At 36.5% G+C, this 23,533-nt stretch overlaps 1 protein-coding gene across 1 annotated transcript in view; it reads right to left on the bottom strand.

Moving 5' to 3' along the window:
- USH2A (usherin) overlaps positions 1-23,533 on the bottom strand; it is a gene marked incomplete at both ends in the record, with an annotated part of 378,822 nt that overhangs the window by 270,125 nt on the left and 85,164 nt on the right. The window contains 6 exons of the mRNA XM_080614877.1: positions 1,529-1,759; positions 10,977-11,121; positions 12,336-12,493; positions 14,005-14,277; positions 16,493-16,987; positions 19,754-19,912. Coding sequence (XP_080471003.1) covers positions 1,529-1,759; positions 10,977-11,121; positions 12,336-12,493; positions 14,005-14,277; positions 16,493-16,987; positions 19,754-19,912 — 1,461 coding nt within the window. The remainder of the gene's footprint in view (positions 1-1,528; positions 1,760-10,976; positions 11,122-12,335; positions 12,494-14,004; positions 14,278-16,492; positions 16,988-19,753; positions 19,913-23,533) is intronic.

Genomic DNA, 23,533 nt, shown 5'->3' with positions numbered 1-23,533 from the left:
TTATGAGAAGCAGGAAATTTAATGATACTCATAATTCTTTGCCTGCCTGATTGAAGTATTTAACTATGTCACAGTGAAGAAGCTGAATGGAGCTAAAGTGAGAACTGCAGCTCACGATTCCTTTGGTGTTAGGTCATCACAACTGACTACAGAAGAAACACAGAAGAAAAACATCAAAGATTTTTTTACTAAATATACAGTAAAGGGTGCAAACTCTGATGTCAGGAAAACCATCAAGCAGTTTGGATGAGAAAAGGAGCCCAGTAGCTGTTCTTACAGATTCCTACACAGAGACAGGTTTTTTCAAGTCAACATGGTGCCAATATTTAACTAACACATTATCACTTGTTACTATTTGACTATCATTTAAGCAAGCACCTAGGAAGAAAATAAATGAAAGTGATCTTCTACTTTGTTTTTTTAAATCAGATTCACTGAGAGATCTTAGGCAAGAAGGTGATTTGTTTGTTTGTTTTTTAAACAAAACCTGAATTTGCACACATATCTACAAATACCAAGATATTTGCGATCACATATTCTGGCCAGAATTACCTGTGATAGCTCTGAAAACAAGGGATGTCAGCTGAGTGCATTTCAAATCTTCAGTGTTCTTCTGCATGTCTACAATGCTGTGTGGTTTTTGCAGCCCTTATCTGTCTTAACAAGCAAAGCTTAGAACCAGTTTAAGCTGTATTACACTGTGGCATGGCCTTCACACCATGGGCATGCCATCTAACGCTTGCTCTCTCTGTTGCCTAGACTTGCTTAGGATTTCCCCTTGATTTTGTTTTTCTTTCAACCTTCTGCTCCGCTATTTCTTCTTTTAAACACTCATAGCTCACTAATACAATATTTCACTTACAGAAGTCTTCAGCTCAAACATGCAACGAAGTTCATTTTCCAAAAAAATATACTGTCTATATCTTTGTTTTATCCCAGAAATGAAGACCTCGGCAAATTATGAGAATCACAAAACAGGATAATCATTCTGCTTTGATCTGAAAAACTCCTACTTCAAAATTAACTAACTAATCAAAAGAGAGAGGAGAGAGTACGCAAAGGCTCAGAAACAAAAGACTTCTGTCAGATTGGCAGGCCTTTTCCTTCCCTCGACAAAACAAACAGGACCACAATGAAAATGTTCTGAACATGGAAGAGAGTGCTTTTTGGGTGTATACAACCTCAGGAATCCTCAAAAAGACATTGAAGAAAACATGCCTTAGTATTCACAGCAATTTAATCAAAAAGTTGTTATCCCAAAAGAATTAATAAAAGAGTCAAGTACGCAGCAACATTCACCATCATGTACATCTCTGTCCAAAGGCAAGGGAATACAAATCCCACATGTCCAATAATATTTTCCACAGGCTTTTTATGTGAGAATCAAAATAGCCCATACATCACCAACAATCTCATGCTCATAAATTATAAACTACAGATTTTACCATGAAAATTATATAGAAGATGAATGGTAAAACAAATGCAGAGTACAATTGGTATATTTTGTAAGTTATTTAAACTCATTTACCTGTAAAATAAGTATTGGCAGGGAGAGTGGAACTGGCAAATCTGTAATATCCATTTCCTGGGAAACGGATCCCTTTCATTACTTCTGCACTCCATGTAGCTAAAGACGCATCCATCCTTTCCACCTGGTAGACAGGAGAAGGCCCGTTAAGTTCTTCAGGTTCATTCCAGTTTATCTTCACCATTGTGCTGTTTATTCCTTCAACACGAGGGGCACTTAGTTTTCTTGGAGCTGTGCACAAAAAAAATAAATTATCTAGGTATCATTGTCCAGAACACCTGGAAAATTATTTATTCACATATTTTTTGCAAAACATCCTGCTTCAGTTGCTAATCATCTGAAGAATAAAGGCAGATATCCATTGAAGCTTAATCAGGGGGGAAACAAAGCAAATACCCAAACATTCTTAATAAGAATTTACCTGTAATTCCACAAGAAAGACATAATTTGTTTCTCCAGGCTTTGGATAAAGGTCTCTAGTACTATATCCAAAATATTCTTTTTTTCCGTAATCTTTAAAAATCTGAGTTACCAACTTCATAAAAAGTATATTCCTTCCTTGCTTAGCCTCTCATACATTCACTGCAAGCATGTATCTGTATGACTTTCAGCAGTGGATTTGAATGAAAGACCAAAGGAGAATCTTAACAGTTAATTAACTTTTGTTATATCTCAGCAATATGGTACATGACAGCACAAGTTTTTCATCACTAAACTCATTCTCATCAACAGAAGCAGAACAGCTATCTGTCCACAATACTGCATGCCCACCAGGTTGCTTTCCTCATGGAGTGCACACAAGGCATTAGCATATGTTCAGATAATTATTCAACTCAAAAAAACAGTCAACTCTAACTTTTTTCCACCAACACTGGTGCACAGTAAGACTCCATACAAGGTTGCTTCCACTAAGGTATCAGCGTTGATAGTTTTACGTTATTGCAACAAAACTCCCACCATTAAAACCAACACTATATTCTTTAAAACATTCTGATGACCTTTGTGAATCTATAGCTGAGTTTTGAATAAAAGTTTATTTAAAATACCATGCAGTAAACCACAGGAGGGCAGCAAGACTTGTTTGGGTAATGACATGATGGCCATACAGGTGAGAAAAAAATGGACCATCAGTGAAACAAGAGAAGACATTGCCTGATGAAGTACAAGAACACTCTACTACCTATAGCATCTATATTCATCTTATCCTGCTTTTTTTTTTTTTTTTTTTATTTCCCCTTCTTTCCCTGATAAAAAGAAGGATTTAACAACAGAAACTTTGTACCCAGGAAGTGAAACACATTGACAACTTGTAGAAATTACTTGTTCCCATAATGACACAGCAAAGAGGAATAGATGCCTTTCTACAATAATAAAACCTCTACTAAAATATGGGCCTTCAAAATCTGACATATTACTTCACAGCACAGCATTGTATGCAGTTCAAATTCCTTAGAGAAGGAGAAATTGCTTCATTTCAAATGAATTAAGAATGCGCTTTTAAATATTTGTGCCTGTAGCATGTTACTGCTTTTTTTTTTTTTTTCCCCTTCTCTTCCTTTTTCTTGCCCCTTCCTAACTTGATAAAATATTATTCTTGTAGAAAGCAGGGAATGGGAGGACTGGGAAACTGCCAATGGCACAAATGCACTGTAAATTCCTGCTTAGGCATCATTTACAACTTCACAATCTAATCAGTATCTCATGCTATGGTAGAAATTTACTATGTCAAAATTGAAGTAATGCAACATGAGATCACAAGCTTTCCTGCATACGCAGGGCACAGCACTAATGAATTGTAGTATTATTGCACATTTTAAATAGAAAACATGGCTTAACAATCAAAACTTCACCTTTGAGGGAACAAGCATACCCAGCATTTTAAATGCAAACAGAAGAGGTTGAGCCCTCCAGTTTAGCTTACTGCTGGTAAAACAGAAACTTTAAAATTTATTAGTTCTGAAAGGCATACAGCTGACTAACAGTCACGACAATAACTATATCTTCCTTTAAAGTTTAGTATTAATAAATGGCAGTTACTTGGACCATAATTATGGCATCTCTGATATCCAAATCTGAAGCTTTTATGGGGCTTATGCAATTAACTACTTAAATGCATCGTAACACTTGCTTCTCTGACAGGGACATATTGATTTTTTAATCATTTTCAAGTCTTCTCTAGCACAAATAAATGTACTACAGTTACTGTTAATGCACTGTGTATACACATTAAACACTGGCATGACACAATTTATTATTTTGTGATACATGGAACAGAATCCTACCCTTTCAGAAAGTAACATCCTTGCTGCAACAGTAGTATTTAAACTACAGTCTCGCTGATGCTTGAGAATTCTTGATTGCCAAGACAGTAGAAGACTGTACATAATAGGTTGCACAAGTAAGATAGAAAACAAAACAAATCTGAAAACCAAACTCCGCACAGGAACAGACAGGATTGAAAATAAATCTGTGGCACCAGCGCAGCAGGGTACTAAATGCTGAAATTAAAAATATTCAAGACTAAAAGATACAGTATATATTTTCCTAAAGGTGTCACTGTGGTACCTGTAGCTACTTTCTGAACGATGAATTGACTATAATTTTATCTTTTTAATTTTTTTTAGTCATGTTCTGTTAAGACACATCTGTCAAAATAATGAGCATACTATATTTTAGTGAATTCAAAGTCACATTTTGTGTACTTTAATTATGTAGTTTTAATGTCTTGCTATATAATACATATTTAATATATTATAAAGCTAAAACAGTATTTAAAAGCCCATGATTGCTGCATGCCATTGTGTAGCAGAGGGCACAAAAAAGACCAATAAAGACAGATGGTCCATACAGCTTATGCTGAAGTCATATATCTAAATATAGATGTCGCTACACAGGTCATCACAAATAAGCCTTTCCCATGTGTTTATGCACACACATGTACACAAAAATGAAGTTGGTAAGTAAAGAGCAGTTAATTTTGTTTTGTTTGATATAATATCATTTTAGTTTTAGGCTCAAAGGCAGATGCCAGCATTTCACTCTGAACAGATGGTAATTCCATCTAATAGTGCATCTCTGTATTAGTAAGGTCTGTTGTGTATATAAACAGTAATAAACACTAGGTAAGGATCAAAATAAATTTTAATTGTTGACATTAAATTCTGGCAGGTGCAGTTCTAAGGATACAATACGCCTTTCCCAAGTCTGTCAGGTTTACTAATACAACTGCTAAAGCTTTCCCATACTCTGCCAGATTCTTGTCCCAGGAATAACATGTTTACACCGTGGCTAAATTTAACAGTCTTATATACGTTTGAATAACTACTGCTCAGAATACTGTAGGTAGCTTTCTGTCTAGCCTTCCATAGAAGCCTTCAATGAGCCATTCTGAAGCGTTCAGGAAGCTAACAGTAACAAAAAGTATACAGTTCATTATTGTTCAGTCTAATTCAAAATGCATACATACAAATTAAAATGGAAGGATGTGGCAAATTCCAGAACAAAAACTTACCTTTTTTACATCTTGGAGTTTACCTCCCAGGTAAATATCTTGCCTCACTACTGGTACCATCCCTTTCTTTTTTGCTACAAGTTACTAGTAAAATAAGGACCATGAGATTGCCATTGCATTTCTGGTATGATCTTTTCTTTCTCTGCACTTCACAGTAGTACCAGTCATTTCAACAGTAAATGAGTCAAGAAATAAAATCTTCTGACAATATTTTGGCTTTCTAGAAGGCTCTTTAGAGTCCATTTCAGACTCTTCCCCAAGAAAGAAATAAACCCACCCGTAATGGATATCAAGAGAAAATTTAGTAACATGGCTGTGTTACAATCATATTTCTTTAGAAATAGATGTAATACACGTATTTTTAAAAAAATCATAAAAAATATATTGCTTCCACCATATGGGACAACCAACGACTCACCAACCGATTTAAGATGCAGCATATTGAGCTGACCATATGTTACAGTGCTGTTGAATGGCTGAGTGATTCATGCCCGTCACATTCTAGTATATCAATTAAAGCTCCTTGAAGTCTGCATGATTTGTGTCTCTGTTATTAAACCCTGCTAATTCATCCCACTTACACATCTGTTATAAATCTCTAGGAGTGCTGCATGATTCATGGCAATCTGTGAGCATGGTACAGAAAATTCTTCTCCTTGTAATTAACAGTAAATTGTTTTACTGCCATGCAATGAATTTTTCAGTTATATTGCAAATGAACTCCTAAATGCACGATTCTTTCCGAAGAACTGACTTATATTATTAGACAATTAAAAAGTATTGCTTTGAACCAAAAGCTTTTAATCAAGAGCAATGCAACTTAAATATAGCTTAAAAACCTTGCAAATTTGACACAAAGGGAAAAGGACAAACTGAGCTATTTTTCTGAAGTATAATATGTGGTTGGTAGGGGTAGAAGAAACAAATAACTTTTGAGTCCCTATTAATTTCCTGAAACTCAAAGAGCAGTTTAAATGCAGCTTGAACAGTAGGCAAGACAAGTTTAAGCAGATACTATTTATCTCAGAAGTTACTTAAGTCATCTGTCATTATGAAATTTCTCAGATTACTTTACATTTTCCTAAATGTAACACAGCATCTTTATTCTTGAAATAAATAATTGGATAATTAGCCAAGCTGGATCATCAGAGGATTCCAATGCTGCTCAAGTGTTCTTGTCAAAGGTGAAGCAAATTCATTTCAGCTTTGCCTCAGCTCTCTGAAGAAGCTTTGATTTTTTTTCCCTGCTACATTCTTGGCAGCAGCCTCAAATTCATGAGTCCATACATCAAGTCAGTAGTTTAACAACAAATGAAATTAAATTCAAAGAAGGGAAACTAATTGAAGGACAGCAACAAAAGTGTTTGGTAATGTGCTTTTTAATATGGCATGCCACATTTGCATGATAATTTTTCCTTTTTAGCATGGAGCAGAAAGTGACTAGCTTAATGAGGGATTATTCAAGACAGGAATGAACAAAATGCATTCATAACTAAGAACAAAGATTGTATTATGAAACGGAAACAGGCAACTGCCGAGAAGTAACTGGATGATTGGTTTATGCATTATGAATAAAAAGATAGAAAAATATTTATATTAGTATTCACTAATGACTATATATATACAAGATTGTTGTAATTAAAATTATAAATTAACATATTAAGAGTGCTTGTTTAATCACTTTGGGTCTTATTCACAATGAAGAGATTTATGTACATGCATGGAAAATAATCTGTGTTTCCAGGCCAGCAGCAAATGGCCCTCATACTCCTCTTCTGTAACAAAGGAAAATATACATTACTTCCTACCTGTTTAATGGGTATCTGAGATTTTAAAACTGAGGCATAGCATTTTGTAGAAAAGCGCTCTATGACAGACTTAAACAAATGCTGTATTGCCATGACAAATGGGTTGAGGCTTTTGGAAAAGGTTTGCACTGGACCTTATTTATGAATGGAAAAAATGGACAAATTACTGAGATTAAAAGGCTAATGAAAAAGAAAATGACATCAAGGAGTATAAGACAGCCCAGAAAGCCCATCAACTTCATTACCCTAGCAAACCCAGAAGCAACTCCAAAGCCACTAACACAACTGCTTGAGAACTCTGCCAAGAAGCCAGATGCAGCTGGTGATGGAAGAATATCTTCTACAAATTAGCTTCTGAACCCTGTAATTGCCATCAAAAGCAAAGGATCAGGAATACAATGTGCTGGGGTAAATGGCAGCAAACACAAAGCCATACTTTCATATGTCTTAAAAAATGGTTTTTAAATTAAGTTTAAAAAAAAATTAGAAGGGCAAAGAAAAGATGAACTTAATTACAAGAAATAAGCTCAGTCACACAGTAGGTAATGAAACAGCTGTATAGATTGTTTAAGGCACCATTAGACTATCTGATTTGAGAGAGGTCCTATAGGCAACTATACTAATCCAAGCACACACGTGGCTAATTTCATCCTGCTGCAATGTCAGAAATTGCAGGGAATACATTTCTTTGCCTGACTGAAATATTTGGAAAACATGCATGTTTTGTCTTGAGAGGTGCTGCAAAGTACAATGCAAGTAATTCATAATTTAATGCAAACACATCGTCACAAAAATATCACTTTCAAGAGGCTGGGTCTTTCACTGGTACCATCAAGTATAGCTCTGTAGATCCAAGGTACCAGCTCAGAATCCTACATGAGATAAAACCATGGAGCAAAAAGCACTTTGGAAAATAAAACCAATAGCCTAGGACCTTATGAGAAGGACAGGCTGAATGCCATTCTCAAAAATATACAGGAATCTGAACTCAGCAGAACCTGGAGAAAGGAATAAAGTAGAACGTGCTCTAGGTGGTGAGGTGAAAAATTTACTGCCCAGTATTGCTTTCAGTTACATACATACAGTTCCATTTGATGATCATGGGATAGCAAAGACAAAAAAATCAAACTCAAATTGGATTTCAAATAAAGTATTAAAATCTAACTTTTTCCTCATCAACCAGCCAAGGTTTTCAATTGCATGTGCACAATATTGCAGTGCAAAAAGAGTATTTAAAATACCACAAGGATTGTGAAAAGCACATCCTCTTAATTTAATATTTAAAACACTGATAATTTTTTTTTTTTAAAAAAAGCCAGCTATTTGTGTATTTGTATCTGAACACACCAAATTGAGGTTCCCTTTCTATCCAGTCCCTTTGAGTAACAGAGATGGGTTAATTCTCTTCTTCCATTACCTCGACATGCTTGCTTTGATCTTTCATCCCGACACTGCATTACCATGTAACATTGATTTCCAACACCCTTTACCATTCCTGGAACTGGTCACACATCAGGCATACCTATGCAAATTATTGATCAAACCTGTTTTTTTCCTGGTTTCATATGCATTTGTGACAGCTTTCACTGAGCTTTTTTATAAAATAATTCTTAATTTTAGTTTGTTTGCTTCTCTCCTTACTGGTTTTATTGTCTTCTTTTATTACCATTTAAAACTATCGTGAGTGTATATATTGGTGAGACGGCGTATCCCTGGTACAGATGCCTATACTGGACCAGGTTAGATAGGAGTTATTTATGTTTGCTTCTGGATTATTTTAAACAATTTTAAGTTATAGTCCAAAACACTTTTCATTGAAACATCAGCAGAGACTATTTCTGATGCTTCTGCTCCCTTAGGTCTTATCCCCACATTCTGCTGCTGACTGCAGAAGTCTCTTTTCCTTGTCTTTTAAATCCTTTCTCAAAACCTCTTACTTTCTTCCTCAGCATTTTTGTTTGTAACAATTTCATGGCCTTGTTTCTGCCTTTGTTTTTATTTGCTGTGTTACACTGCATAAAAAAACATGTTGCCAAAAAAAAAAAAAAAAAAAAGAGGGATTTATTTTAAATAATATCTTTTTTTCTAGCTAGTCTTCAGATGAGCCTAATGGATATCAACAAAACTTAAAAATTACTTTGAGCTTTAGCAGCAAATTTTAAAACACATTCGCAATTCCATTCACAATTCCAATTGCAAATTTAAAGTCATTGAGACACGGCAAATTGAAAGTCATTGAGGTACCCAATCATTTAAATGCTCCATGTGATAAATCAGTATACTCCACACATGGAAAGTGTGGAGATGGTTTTCCATTATTCTCCTCGGGATGAGAGGAGAGATACTAGTCTAAATTTAGTATAACCTTTAGCCCAACGTGGAACACAATTCAAAGCTCCTGGACTGTGTTACGATTCAAGGAGCATATTTCAGTCAAGACTTCCACCAAGAAGCTCCTTTTGCCAGGGCATGCAGGGGGACTGGCATCCAGCCAGGGAGACTATCTCTGTGCCAGGGAGACATTCCTTCATGAAACAGAACTCAACAGTCCTAGAAAGGCAATTTTAATTTCATTTTGCGCCATTTAACGACAAAAAAGGGTATTAATGGACTAAGACTGAATAATCTATTTTTTCAAATGACACAGACCTGTTTCTCCTAACTTTGTTCCAAGTTTGAACTCCCTCTGATCTAAAAGTCATCACCTAAGTAGTGTTTCTTTTAAATTGTCTCTGGAAACACAGTTTTACAGAACTTCACAAAATGGAACATGCACACACACACAGAGAAAGATGTAAATTATTAAACAGTTTTCTTCAGAAATGGAAAATGTGAATGGTGGAATATAAAATCGCATTCAAAATTCATGTGGTTTACTCTTTAGTTTGTCAGAATTCAAGACATTGCATTAACATACTTTAAAAACATAAAAGGAACCCACTACAGGACTGATTCTTTGCTTTCAAGGCTTTACAACAGTAAGCAGAAAAAAGCTACACTGCAAGACAAGTAATAAATTGGGCTGTTATTCTATTTTGTATTCTCTTGTCTTCTCTAATGTGATAGGTCTCTAAGTATTAACACAACCAGGGAGGAGATGGTCATAAACAAGCTGTCATGCATAACGAAGCTATTGTTTCTGAGTCTTTTAATACATGTATAAATGCAAAGTTGGATCATTTGTAGCAATAACGTGCGCATTTAGGCCATATTTGTTTCCATGGTTATCAGCACAGACTGGAATGCTGTTCCTTGCACAGCTGCATGGTATGGATAAAGTCATGCTCATACAAGTAGGAGACTGTAGATTGAAACTTTAAGTAACAGCAGTATGAGGAAACAAAATAAGTTTGCAGTTCAGCAAGAAAGAAGACTTACAGAACAATCTTTGCTCACTGAAACACAAAGACAATATGGTGGAATCAAGGAACAAATCATCTATGACAAATAGGCAATTAAATAGATGAAGAAGAGTGGACAGACTAGAGGTAATATTTCAAAAGCTTAAATTCCACTTCAGTTCATGTATGTAAAGCTTCCTATTTACTTGTTTTGGGCAACTCCTCATTCCCTGTCTGGAAGCTCCTACATCTTTTCATTGATTACACAGAGTAGCTTTGATGGAATTCAGACAACTCAAATACAGCCCTGGGAGCCTAGAAAAACATCCTGCACAGAAGAAACTTTCAGATTTTTTCCTACAGGAGATGAAACAACATAAAAAAAAGGTAATATCAAAGATCATCATCACAACATCCGTATGACAAGACCATTAATTGCTGAACTAAAAATGCTAATATTGTGAAAATAATTGATGTGTTTTAAAGCCTATACAAAGGAAACCACAATGTTAAGTCATCAGCTCCTAGCAAGTGACAAAAACACACATATACATAACCTGCAATTGAGAGAGCAGTACATAAATCCTATTGCTATAATAGCATACCTTCAACTTTCATTGAAAACATTTTGGTTTTAACTTGTCGACATAAATCAATAATAAAGCAAGTCACTTTGTATTAATACAACACCTACCCCTGTAACTGCTCATCAAACTAAGATCATCTTAATGGCATTACTTGGTAAACTGTGCGTCAGTTTTGCACTTTGGTACAGATTGTTTCCTTACCAGCTGCTAAGGTTTGCCCCATGCCTGGCTCACTGGCTACACAACCAATTCGATTGCAGAGAGTCACAGTAAAGTTGTATGCCCTGTAAGGCTTTAATCCCATTGCTACATAGGATAGCTCATGAGCCTCGGCTATATGCAACACCTACAAAGCAAACAGATTGGAAGACAACAGCTGGTTAATAATATGTTTATCGCTATTATTTGATGACATGTTAACTAATAAGAAACTTGTCTTTGAATCTGCAGATTGCTTCCTTTGGATGTGCAAAAGCCTGCAAAGACAGGTTAAGGGAGACAATTATTTGGGAGAATTTGAACAAGCTAGGATTTAGGTGATAATACTTCCCATCACACTGTTTTATGAGGTAATAAGACAGTTCCTGAGTGGATAAATGAGGAAACAAAGTTATTACCTCATAAAACTGTGTGGTGGTACAGCTACAAAGAGCACAGCTACAATCCAGATGACAAAAATGACACTATTAAGTGGTGAAATCTGACCACCATTGAATGACCATTAGAAGGGAGGGGAATAACTGATCCTTACAGACATTTGAAGCTATCAGAGAGTGGAACTGAATAAACTGTTGTATTTTAGATACCTTCTTTATCAGTTGTTTATTTAAATGAAAAAATCTTGCAAGTCTGTGACCAGAAGCAATTTACATTTATTTATTGTTACAACAGCCCCAGGAGCAATAGTATCCCCACTTGACAGACAAATTAACTGAGGCCCATCTGTGGTACTACTGAAAGACAAATTCATCTCTGAAACAAGAAATACAGTACCAGATCCACTCCCACATTCTGAATACCTATCATGATTCTTGGCTAATTGCTAAGCTTTGAGCTTACTACTATTACCGTGGTATTTGTTTGCCAACCCAGTCACCCCAAAACTACAATTGTATTTTAGTTACATATTTAGACTTCTTAAAGTTGGTTTCCCCACTTCAAAGACTCATCCATTATCCAGGAAGCCAGACAGTACCTTCTTAATGAAAATGTAGATTCCTACAATACAACATGGCTTTAAGCATGTCAGCAAACATAGCAATAATACAGAATGTGAACATGCAAAGATCAAGGCAGTTTAAATGTTGCTTGATCTCATCCCTCATAATTTTGAATCTCACCCACTATTGCAAACAAGCCAGCTCAGGAATACAGTTTAACACCCAAAATGAATGTATAAGATTAGAGAACACTCTGGATAAACTGATAGGTGAAAAAGTTAGATCAGAGGATACACAGCAAATCAGGGAAACAATTCATCACAACATCAAGGAAGACATCAGACTTTTATCAATTTACTATTACCAGTTAGGAAAAACTTAATGTAACTAAAAAGAATACCTGAGAAAATGGTGGCAAGAATCTTTGTTCAGTCATCAAGTTGACGCTGTATCCCGTCACTTCTCCTCTTGCTAAATTATCTTCAGGTTTTTCCCATGACACATTGAGGGAATATGGTGAAAGAGGGAACACTGATGGAGACGGCATAAACACTGGGGCTGAAATAAAGTTAATATAGTAACACTGATAAAAGAAGTGACCAACCTGTATAATGCAAGCTTTTTCATTGTAATTATAAAACACCTTTCCTGGAAGTCTTATTTTTTTCTCTACCTTTGTGTTCAAGTCTAACTGGAATTTTCATCTTTTGATAGTACATAAAAAGTAACTCACCTATCATTTTCCTGTTTTCTACTCTAGCCATGAATGCAGAATAAAACTCTGCTTATGTCTTCAAAGAAATACTAATCAACACTAAAGTCCTAACCCCTGCAGCAGGTAAGAAAGAACATATGAATGTAAAGGTCTTGAAGAAAAACTTCATGCAACCTGGGAAAAAACTGATAAAAGCAAAAAGCGTTCAATACTTCAGCATCTTAAAAGCAATTTTGTTTGCTAGGCCAGTTTGAAATTAACATGTCTCTCACTTCTTACAAAACAGTTCCCCTGTCTTCCACAGTAAATCTGTAAAAGGATTGTTTGCACTGTAGTTAAATCCCCACCTGATTACTCTGCAATAATAGGATACCAACTCATAGCACTTCTGCTATGTACAAACAACTGCACTAATGGACCTCTTTCCCAAATACGATTTAACACTTCTACAACATATAGTATTTAAGAATAGAGAAGCACAAAGACTCATTTTGAAAGGGGAATTAGTTTAGCCTGCTGTTTTGCAGGAGCAAGTGACTGAGGGCATGATTTTCAAGCTAACAGCAAGCAAAAGCATCAGAGATAGTAGCAGGGATGTTTAACTGCAAAACATAGGCTCTAACAGCCTAAAACCAGCCTTGGATTTCTTATGAAAACATTGACATCAAAAACTGTTCTTTCAAATACATCGAGTGCCAAGCCCTTTTGAAAATCTCAACAAAAAAGGTTATAATAAGAGCCACTGTGAACTGGTTAAACTTCAGGGAAAAAACAGTCCTTATTATGACACTTGACTCCATAGTAGTATATTAAAAGTTTCAAGCAGTGTACTCCTGAAAAGGTAATGTGCTCAAGTTCTTCCAAAAAATTGCTTTATAATCAAAGCCTTAGTTCAGGAAAATTCATTAGAACCTCCTTTCTGAATATATGTACCTTCTTGGACAACATTCCTTATTCAAGCCAATTGTTTCTACATTTGTGACAAAATTGACAACCTACAAATTGTGACCAAACCAATCTTTTTTCATGTTTTCTGTCTTTAAAGAACATATAAATAGCAAGTGAGAAAACAGTCAAGAATTCAAACACTGCTTGGTAGATTTTGCAAGCTTGTAGCTTTGATTTAATTAACAGGGATTATTTTCTTCAATAATACGATCTTATGGTAAAAATCAGAAACTTTTTTTTTTGCTTAACATACTAAGTTCTGAGATAATGTGACCTATCTTTAGTTTAAAACTGAGAATTTGATCTTATTTGAATCATCATCAGACACATTTATTGAAAAGAAAAAAAAAGAATGCATTCTAGTTTTTCCTTTTATTTGTACCAAACAAATTAACCCAAAACTTACCAGCCTCTCCTGTTTGTCCTGATATCCAGTCTGAAGATATGCTACCTGCCATGTTTACTGCTAGCACAGAAAATTCATACTCTGTGAATGGCTCCAGATCAGTGACCGTGGTAGTGGTCTGTGGTGGAGCCAGAGCGTTTTCATTAGGAGACTCGATAACTGGTTGAGGACTGAACCATCCACTGCTTTGAAAAATACGAATTTCAAGAGGGAGAAAGTTCCCAGCTGGCTTTAACTTTTTTCTCATGTAAAGTTCATATCTTATAACTATGCCTAGAGAGAAAAAGTTTGCATATTTAAACAATTTCTACTAAAATACCAACACCAACAGATTTAATAAGTTAAGACTCTATCAATCAACATGGGAAAAAATATAGCATTAGAAGCTTTCCCTATTTCTGTTATTTTGATCCAAATAACTCACTTTGGCATTTCTTGCATTAAACTATTCCTTTTCCCTTCCATGCAATTTTGTGATTTGAAAACAACTAGCTGGATTACAGGATGAGTCCTATGACCCTCACTCTCAGGACTTAAATTTCAGGTCAAATGTTACTGCAAATTGCTGCAGGCCTTTGATTTTGAAAGGGACAATTACTGATTTTTTGACAACAATGGGTAAGGAATTTTTGAGTAACAGTTTAACAGAACATACTACTGGATAGGAGATGTGTCTGTGTCAGTTTTCCATCAATATAAACCTGTTACATACACAGGAAGGTCTCACCACTTTGGAAATAAAACAATTTGTATTGTGGTCTGAAGTGACACATGATCTAGGATGGACCATGGAAATAGTTTAGCCATAGGAGCAGACCACAAGAAAGCTGGAGATTTCCCCAATGGAAATTATAAGAAACATAGCCAGGAGATAGGTAATTACCATATAACATATATATTTGGGACTGTACTCATGCACAGAACTGGAGAGGTTGTTTGGGAGAAACAGCTTCTCTCTTTGGCTTTGGAAAGACCTGGAACTCCAACCAGACCAGACATCAAGGGAACTATTATAATATTGCTTAAATCTGCCTGTGATGCAGACATGCACATGTCTGTGGGGTAAACTATGAAGAATATATGCTACAGGTTGAGGGACAAGCACTTACAGCAAATATCATGACCTGCATGGTAGGAACTGCCCCTCTAAATATATAAAGGCACTCTCATGCAGGCATTCTTCCTGCCTGATCTGGTAATAGCTGGCAAATGAGGTGTCTGAAGAGAAAGCTGAGCTCCTCATAAACAGATGCCCATTCTGTGAGCAGATCAAAATGTTTGTTTTCGCGTGCACAAATACTTTTACATGTAAGCGCAAGTTCACAAAACTCAACTGCACATATACCGAAAGCTAAAGTGTTTACCACTCAAATCTGTGGCATCACGAAAGTATCCTACAACAGCTGTGTTCTTAGTTTCAAAACCCTAAAATATTATTACACAAGTTAGACCAGCAAATCTTGGCAATCACCTAATCTCTTAACAAAGTTATACTGGTAATAGAATTAGTTACCACACATGACGGATGGTTTTAAAACCAGACTTCTCTGCTAATTTTTAGAGGTGTTTTTTTGCATAACTGTTATCTGCTCATTTATTCTTTCTCAGGTAATATCACCACATCTGTCTGAACTAGGCAATCTGGCAAATTAGGAAAAAATTAATTTTTTCTGTAAAGGTTTTATTATAAATGTGATTTTTGCTGCAGCAGATGCCACTAAGGTTGTGCTGGTTTTGGCTGGGGTAGAGATCATTTTCTTCATTGTAGCAAGTACGGGGTTGTGGTTTGTTTGGATTTGTGCTGGAAACGGCATCATAAGGATGTTTTAGTTACTGCTGAGCAGCGCTTACAGAGGGTCAAGGCCTTTTCTGCTTCTTACACCACCCCACCAGCAAGAAAGCTGGGTTGCACAAGGAGTTACTAGGGGACAGAGCTGGGATAGCTGACCCCAACTGACCCAAGGGATATCCCACACCATACGGCGTCATGCTTAGCATAAAAAGCTAGGGGAAGGAGGAAGAGCGGACTTTTGGAGTGATGATGGTGTTTGTCTTCCTAAGTAACTGCTACATGTGATGGAGCCCTGATTTCCTGGACATGGCCCAACACCTGCCTAACCATGGGAAATGGTGAATGAATTCCTTGTTTTGCTTTGCTTGAATGTGGAGCTTTTGCTTTACACTTCTGCTTACCACTGGGTTGGGGAACGAGTGAGCAGCTGGGTGGTGTTTAGATGCCAGCTGGGGTTAAACATGACAAAGAGCTAAATCCTGGACCAAACACATTCACTTGGAGTTCTGGATGCCAAACAAATAAAACACAGACTGAGAATATATTTAGTGGCAGACAGACAAATTAAGACAATGCCTCGCTTCATTCTCAGTTGATGTCACATGGATAAGGAGATTCTAATCAGATTTGAGAAAATGCTGCTTTTTCATTGCAAAAATCTTTGACTTACTTACAAAAGTAAATACAATGTCTTACCATTTGGTTTCTCAGGTGGTGACCATTCCACAGCCAGTTCTGTAGAGCTGACGGTTTCTACCAGCGGTGGGTGTAGCCCTTCTGGAGGAGCTTGTGCAGTAATCACTGTTACTGGCTGGCTCTTTAAGCAGCCTCCACTAGTACAAGCTTGCACAGAAAAGATATACTTTGTAAATGGAATGAGATTCCCAATAGTTGCTGAAGTTTCTAAGCCTTCATACTGACCACAAGGTTGAAGATCAACAAATCCAATACATGTCAAAATGTATTTCTCTATGGGCCCAGAGTAATTGGAGAGGCTTGTCCAGTGAAGTAAAACAGAGTGGTCACTAACAGGAAAGAAAGGATTTAAATTCAAGCTTCCCATAGGTATCCCAGATTTTGTTCTGTATGTCACTGAGACACTTCTTGTAAAACCATGAACATTGCTAACGTGGATGTAATAAGAATAGAAGGTGTATGGAGACAACATGGTATCAGTGAAGGTCTGAACACCTAAAGCAAACAGAAGAAAACTGTATGAGTAACATATTAAAAATAATCCTAATATGCATACCTAAAGTCTTTTCAGCCCTAAACCAGGATGTAAGTTATGTCTCCTTGCATAAAATCACAGAATGGTTAGGGTTGGAAAGACCTTAAGATCATCTAGTTCCATGATCTTCTTGAGATCATTATGAATATAGTAACTTCTCAATTCTTTTTTTTAAAACTGGGAAGCCTTACACCCTTTTTCCATTTATTATCTTCCATAGCATATTGGCATCACTAAAGAAATTATCTTTCCACTGAATTTCTCCTAGTTCATGCTTCAATCATGAGCAAGATTAATACAATTATCCTCTCATTCCTTTCTTGAAATAATTCTTTCAAATGTAAATCACCATCAGCTTAGAGGGTCTGATTTAGAAAAAAAAAAAAAAATCAAACAAAACCATTCTGACAGGTTTTGTATCTTTGTTTTTTACTCATTTTGTACTGTAAGACCAAATATTTCATCTTTCTGTGCTTTTACTTCTAAAATGGTGCTTAATAGTTCATTTTAAAGCATCTGATCTTGGACGAAATATGAAATAATTATTAAAAATGTATATCCCAAGTTTACATTTACCTTCCTTACCCCCTACTTTCCATTATTCTAGATAGCTTTGTAGCTATAGCTGCATTGACACAGCTGCTCTGGCTGAAGTGATTCTGGGCACAAACGTGGGTACCAAAGCCAGTGTGACAAGTGTAAGTCTCTTGGACAGGCTGGCCAGAACCCTGGGAGCAGGAGCGTGACCAGCAGTTGCTATAAAGGCAAGTAAGAGACTGCCACGTGTCCAGTTCCCTCTTTTATGGCCAGAGAAAAGAGTGGCCACAGAGGCAGCGCGAGTCAATGCTACAGAAACCTGGGAGAGCTAAACTTTATGGGATGATCAGATTCCCATCCTATATGCCTTCAACTTAAAGGAAAAGAGAAGAAAATAAGAAAGAAAAAAACCCAGTGAGGCTGCTATCAGCACCTGCAAGTGTCAGAATTCCTTGTGACATGACAAAACAAGAGTACTCCCTGAACTAGATTCTAGGACCTCCCTGCCTTGGAACCAGCAGCCTTGATCTAGAACTGTGAGGTTCCCTAGAACCAGCTCTAGAACTGCCTGCCTACCCAGCTACCAACTCCCAAATTCACACCTACTGAAGAAACAACTGCACCAATACTACCCTAGCTCTACAACCAACCCATCCCCCAAAAAGAGTCTCTGGAATGGGCCAGGACTCTATGGATTAAGGCCAACCCAGACTCAAAGGCCCCAGGTCTAATGTTCATGCACATTACTGTTCAAATACAGACATGAGAAGAGGCAGATCACCCAGAATGCTGGTATCATCTGCCAGAGAAGTAACCAGCACCATGAACATGAGAAGTTTCAGTCAGTATTGAATTATAAGCCTTCCAAATTCCACACTATACGAAGAAAAAAAACCTTATCGAAAGTTCTTACAGGATAAGCAACCTATTCTCGATATTCAAATGCCAGCAGACGACTTCGCATCATTAAGTAGGGGGATTGCCAGGAAGTGTCAGAAATGTCTTTTCAAACAAAATCTATGTTTGTGCAAAGTAATGTTTTGTTAAATAGAAACATGTTAATGGCTTGTTGGCCAGCTAAACACAATCAGACATTTTTACTCTATAACGTTAATTCTTATTTTTACTAAAGTTAAGCTTTTAAACCAAATTGTGGAATTGGAATGTTTTCTATCACCCCTCCAAACTTTTTCAAAAGTTTATTTCTCTCCTCTCACTTAATTCCATGCTTACACGGGGTCGCATACCTTTCTTCATGGTATACACAGCAGTGTCCAAATTCACAGCATAAGGCACGAGTAATCAACTGTAACACAGCAAGATGCACCAAAATGTAAAAATACTAGGTGCATTCCAAGGATCTGTGTTTCCACTGAATAAAGGCCTTTTTGTTTTCCCTCCAGGGTAAATGACAATAATTAGAAAGACTCAACTTCTGAAAAATACTAATGCTGCATTGAGATGAAAATGCAACAAGCTAAAGAAGCTACTACAACAGAAATCAAACCTTAGTACCATTAAAGCATATCTATAGCCTTAAAAAAGGGAAAAGAAAAAAAAAACCCAAACCAAAAAACAACAAAAACAAAACAGAACACTTTGATAAGAGGATCAATAGTAGCACAAAATGCCTTTCCAGCTAGGACAGAGTGTTGAATCCTTGAGGACTGCTTTCTGAGGATCCCTTTGCAAGCCTCAACATGACAGATGTGGTGCTGCTGGAGGCAAATCAGGAGCTCCACTTAACAGAAGGTGCTAAAACTTAGAGGCACTTTCCTAATCTGTTAACAATTTAAAACTGTGAGGATGAAAAAAAAGAGTTTAAGCACTTTATGGTCTCTTTCATTCACTCATTCTTTATGTGGGACTTTATGCTTCTATTAGATTTTGGAGAAATTTGGAGAGAACACTTCTGGTGAGTCAATTCTAAAGTGTTTCAGATTTAAAAAGTAAAAAATTATAAGCCATTTTGAGTCACTCAGTTTGCCAGATTTTAGACTCGGGTATTAATTTCTTTCAAGGAAAATTAATAACACAGAACAGGAACTCACTAAGGGAAAAAAGAGCTATGTATTCAAAAACATAGAATAATAATGACAAACGAGAAATCTTTAGGAAAAACTGCACATATACATAGCTATGTGCACACAAACCCACAAATTCTTTGATGTGTTACTATAAATACTTACTGTAAGGGTGGTAGTCTTCAGTTGTATAAATTTCAGCCTCATCCCTATATAGCTGGTAAGTAAGCCTGTTAGAATTTGGTGAGTCAGGAGGACTCCACAAAAGACTGATGACAGAGGAATTGAGAACTTCTCCTGTAGGAGGAGGTTGCTGGAATGGACCTAAAAAAGGAGGATGTAAAAATGAAGGTAATCAATAATCACACAAATCACAGAAAGACGTACTGGCAGCCTATGAAGAGGTTTGAGCTGCTTCGGAAGTGATTGGCACTGAAGCACAGCTCCTCCTGGCACCCCTGTTGCCTGTGCTGGGCTGGATGTTCAAAGGGAGAATCTCCTTTATACAACATGCAATTGATGCTACGTGGAGTAAGTGTGATACATTACTCACACAATGGGCTCAAACAGGAAATCCCAGTCATCCAGGAATCTTGGAAGTGATCATGGACTGGCCACAAGGCAAAGACTTTGGAATGTCACCAGAGAAGGAGGTAACATGTTGAAGAGGATCCACTGTATAATGAATTACCAGGTATGTTGGCTTGCTTTTTTCCGTGGGTTGTTTGTTTTTTTTTTGGGGGGGTGGAGTATGTGGCCATTCCTTTTTTCTATTTCCTATTATTATTATTTTTATATCGTTACTGTTATATTTTACTTTATTTCAGTTAAACTTTTTTAATTCAACCCATGGGGTTTTACCTTCATTCGCCTCTCGGTCCTACTCAGGGAGGGGAGAGTGAGGAAGCAGCTGCATTGTACACTTAGATGACAGCTGGACTTGAACCACAACAATATCAAATTTACACATTTAAACAAATTACAGATAAACTTAATACCTCCTTCCCCCCTTCCATTAAAGCAAGTACAACATAGTTTTCCAAACACTTTTTTCTATTAATGTATTTCAAGACCTCTATAAAATGGGAACATGTCTACTGGTCACATTATTGAAGTCTATATTTCAAATATAAACATATAATTTATTGCTTTAGAGGATTCATTCCGTTTTCTCACAAGCCAGGCATAACTTCATCTAATAGAATAGAAATGGAAAGTCCAACTAACCGCAAATTTTACTGAAGTGTTACACTAAGCTTGCTTAATCAAACGACAAAAAACAAAGAGGCAAATTTTTAAAGTTATTTAGACAATTTGCTCTCATTTGTTTCCAATGAAATTTAAATCAATGAGAGAAAGGTAGCTAACATTTTAAGAAACCAGCTTCAGATTCCTATTTACCAAAATACTACTCTGCTATCACCTCCATTAACTTTGGAAAATGTGCTACTTAATTACTCTGGTATCACTGAAGAGAAAAACAAACCTCTGGTTCACAAGCCAAAAGTCTCACATTTTCAGAAAGAGCAAAGCCTTTCCTGTTTCTCTTTTGTAATCCAACTGTATGCCCATGGTCCATCCTAAGATAATGGTTATCACCCAGTAATTAAACTTTACATGCATAAATATACACATATACAAGGATGTGCACGTAAACATACTGTTTTATGGTTGGACTCAATGATCTTAAAGATCTTTTCCAACCTAAATGATTCTATTCTATAGTGTGGATTTAGAGGAAAACATTTTGGTCCGAGAATGAGAATAGGGCAGTAGAGAAATCAGCATGTAAAGTAAGCTATCAGGAGCTGGATCCAGAACCACCCAATAAGCTTTTCTTCCTTACATTCATACATACGCAAGCATCCTTACATTCCTGCATACATCACAGTATCACAGTATGTTAGAGATTGGAAGGGACCTCAAAAGATCATCTAGTCCAATCCCCCTGCCAGAGCAGGAACACCTAAATAAGGTTACATAGGAATGTGTCCAGGCGGGTTTTGAATGTCTCCAGAGAAGGAGACTCCACAACCTCCCTGGGCAGCCTGTTCCAGTGTTCTGTCACCCTCACTGAGAAGAAGTTTCCTCTCAAGTTTAAGTGGAACCTCTTGTGTTCCAGTTTATACCCATAACATAAGCATTTCTTCCTTGTGTTTTCTTCCTCACATACACGAAAATATCAACAGTAGAAACGTGGGTTTCATTCATCTTCCCTCCTGTTTATAAACTATCATCATCCTCATTACATGGATATTTACTTAATACACACTATTTGCCAAAAGTTAATTATCAAAATCTGTTTGGCCAAGCTAACAGCAGACAAGAAGCAGAGTGAAGTTGCAGACAGAAAACAACATGAATACCTCAAGCCACACAAGCGATGGATGTGGAGACTTAGGCCAACATCAGTGGCTTTTTAAACATACGGGGTTTTAATACAAACCTAAAAGGTGAGTTGAAGTTTTTTATTTAGAGTAAGATAATGAAAAGCCCTGCTTCTACTGCAGTCTCTCAGCCAAGACATAGCAGAATATATTTCTAGAATTCATTGCATTCAACAGAACACAGTCAGCATCTCCCACTAGAAAGCAGAGGTTGCTTTGCTGCCAAACTAGAGGGGTTTTGTTCAGCTGAGTTAGGAAGTGAATGTATGCTTAACTATCTACAGGAGTAAAGTATTTACAAGAGTAAAGAATCCAAAAGAGATAAACACTCCTAAATCCCTTTGACATTTTGGAAAGTTTCTCTCCATGCAATACATGTTCACAAGACCTGAGCAATCACAGAAATTTATCAGCATAACCTTCATTCTTCATTCTCAGTCTCATACTACTGCATATTACTTCTATGTGTCTGCTGGTCTGCACTGTGGATGTGTAAGCAAAGTATTGTATTTCATAATTCTTTAATGGAACATCCAAGATATTGTTGGGCAGAAAAACTGAAAATAGATCTTTTCCTTAAACAACGTGAGTTGAACGATGACAGCAACTTATGTTTGCTTCCCTCTGCAAAGACTTATAATGAGTAATGGTCTGAGTCAACAAAATACTATTCTGCAATGAAAATAACCACAACTACCAAGCCAGGCAAAGCTGCATATCTGTGCAACAAGTTAAAATATTTTGGTACGAACAATCAAAGGACTGCAATTGCTATATCATTTATGTCCAGAAGAGGACTCCGCTTGTCATTTCAAATACTGCCTGATGTATTTTTCCAGCTACAATCTATTGTATTATTTATCTGTGTCATATTATTATTAATCAATTTTATAGTTGAATTGCCATTGACCTTTATCCAATGTATATCCCAACATAAATAAGTAGGTTGGTTTATGTCTGCAAAGCACTTTGAAGATGAAAGCATCATAAAAGCGCCATGTATTATTATTATTATACATTCAACTGAAACATCCTACATTTTTTAAAGAAACAACAAGCCAATCAACTATCTGCACGATGAATAGTTACTATGCCTTCTACAGAAGAGTATGGGGAAAAACAAAACCAAACTGTATCTGAACACTTAAAAAAATAAGTATCTTTGGAAAAGAAGTCTCTTCCTTCTATCGCATTTCTGGCACTGTTCATTCCACAATTCATATTATTGGAAATTTAAACTGATTTTCAGTGAAATACAAATTGGAATCAAAGGGATTCAATTCCAGAATGAAGGTATCTGTCCTTGTAAACTGAGTCTTTGTGTATGTACATGCTTGCAAATCAATAGTGTGCACATCACAACGATGAATGTCACACAAATACCTACGCAGAATATGCAAAAAAAAAAAACAACCTGTTGAAGGAGGATCTAGAAACATACTTCAGAGATTACTTGGGAATGTCTAACCCTGTTGTTGCATTATACATGGCTACCTAAGTCTCACAGTAGGATCAGTGTGGCCATTATTAATTAGGCGTGCTGAGAGAAATAACTACT

Source organism: Psittacula echo (assembly GCF_963264785.1).
Source record: "Psittacula echo genome assembly, chromosome: 4".
NCBI lineage: Eukaryota > Metazoa > Chordata > Aves > Psittaciformes > Psittacidae > Psittacula > Psittacula echo.
Note: the sequence above shows the minus strand (reverse complement) of the source record. Positions and strands in the feature narration are given on the sequence as shown.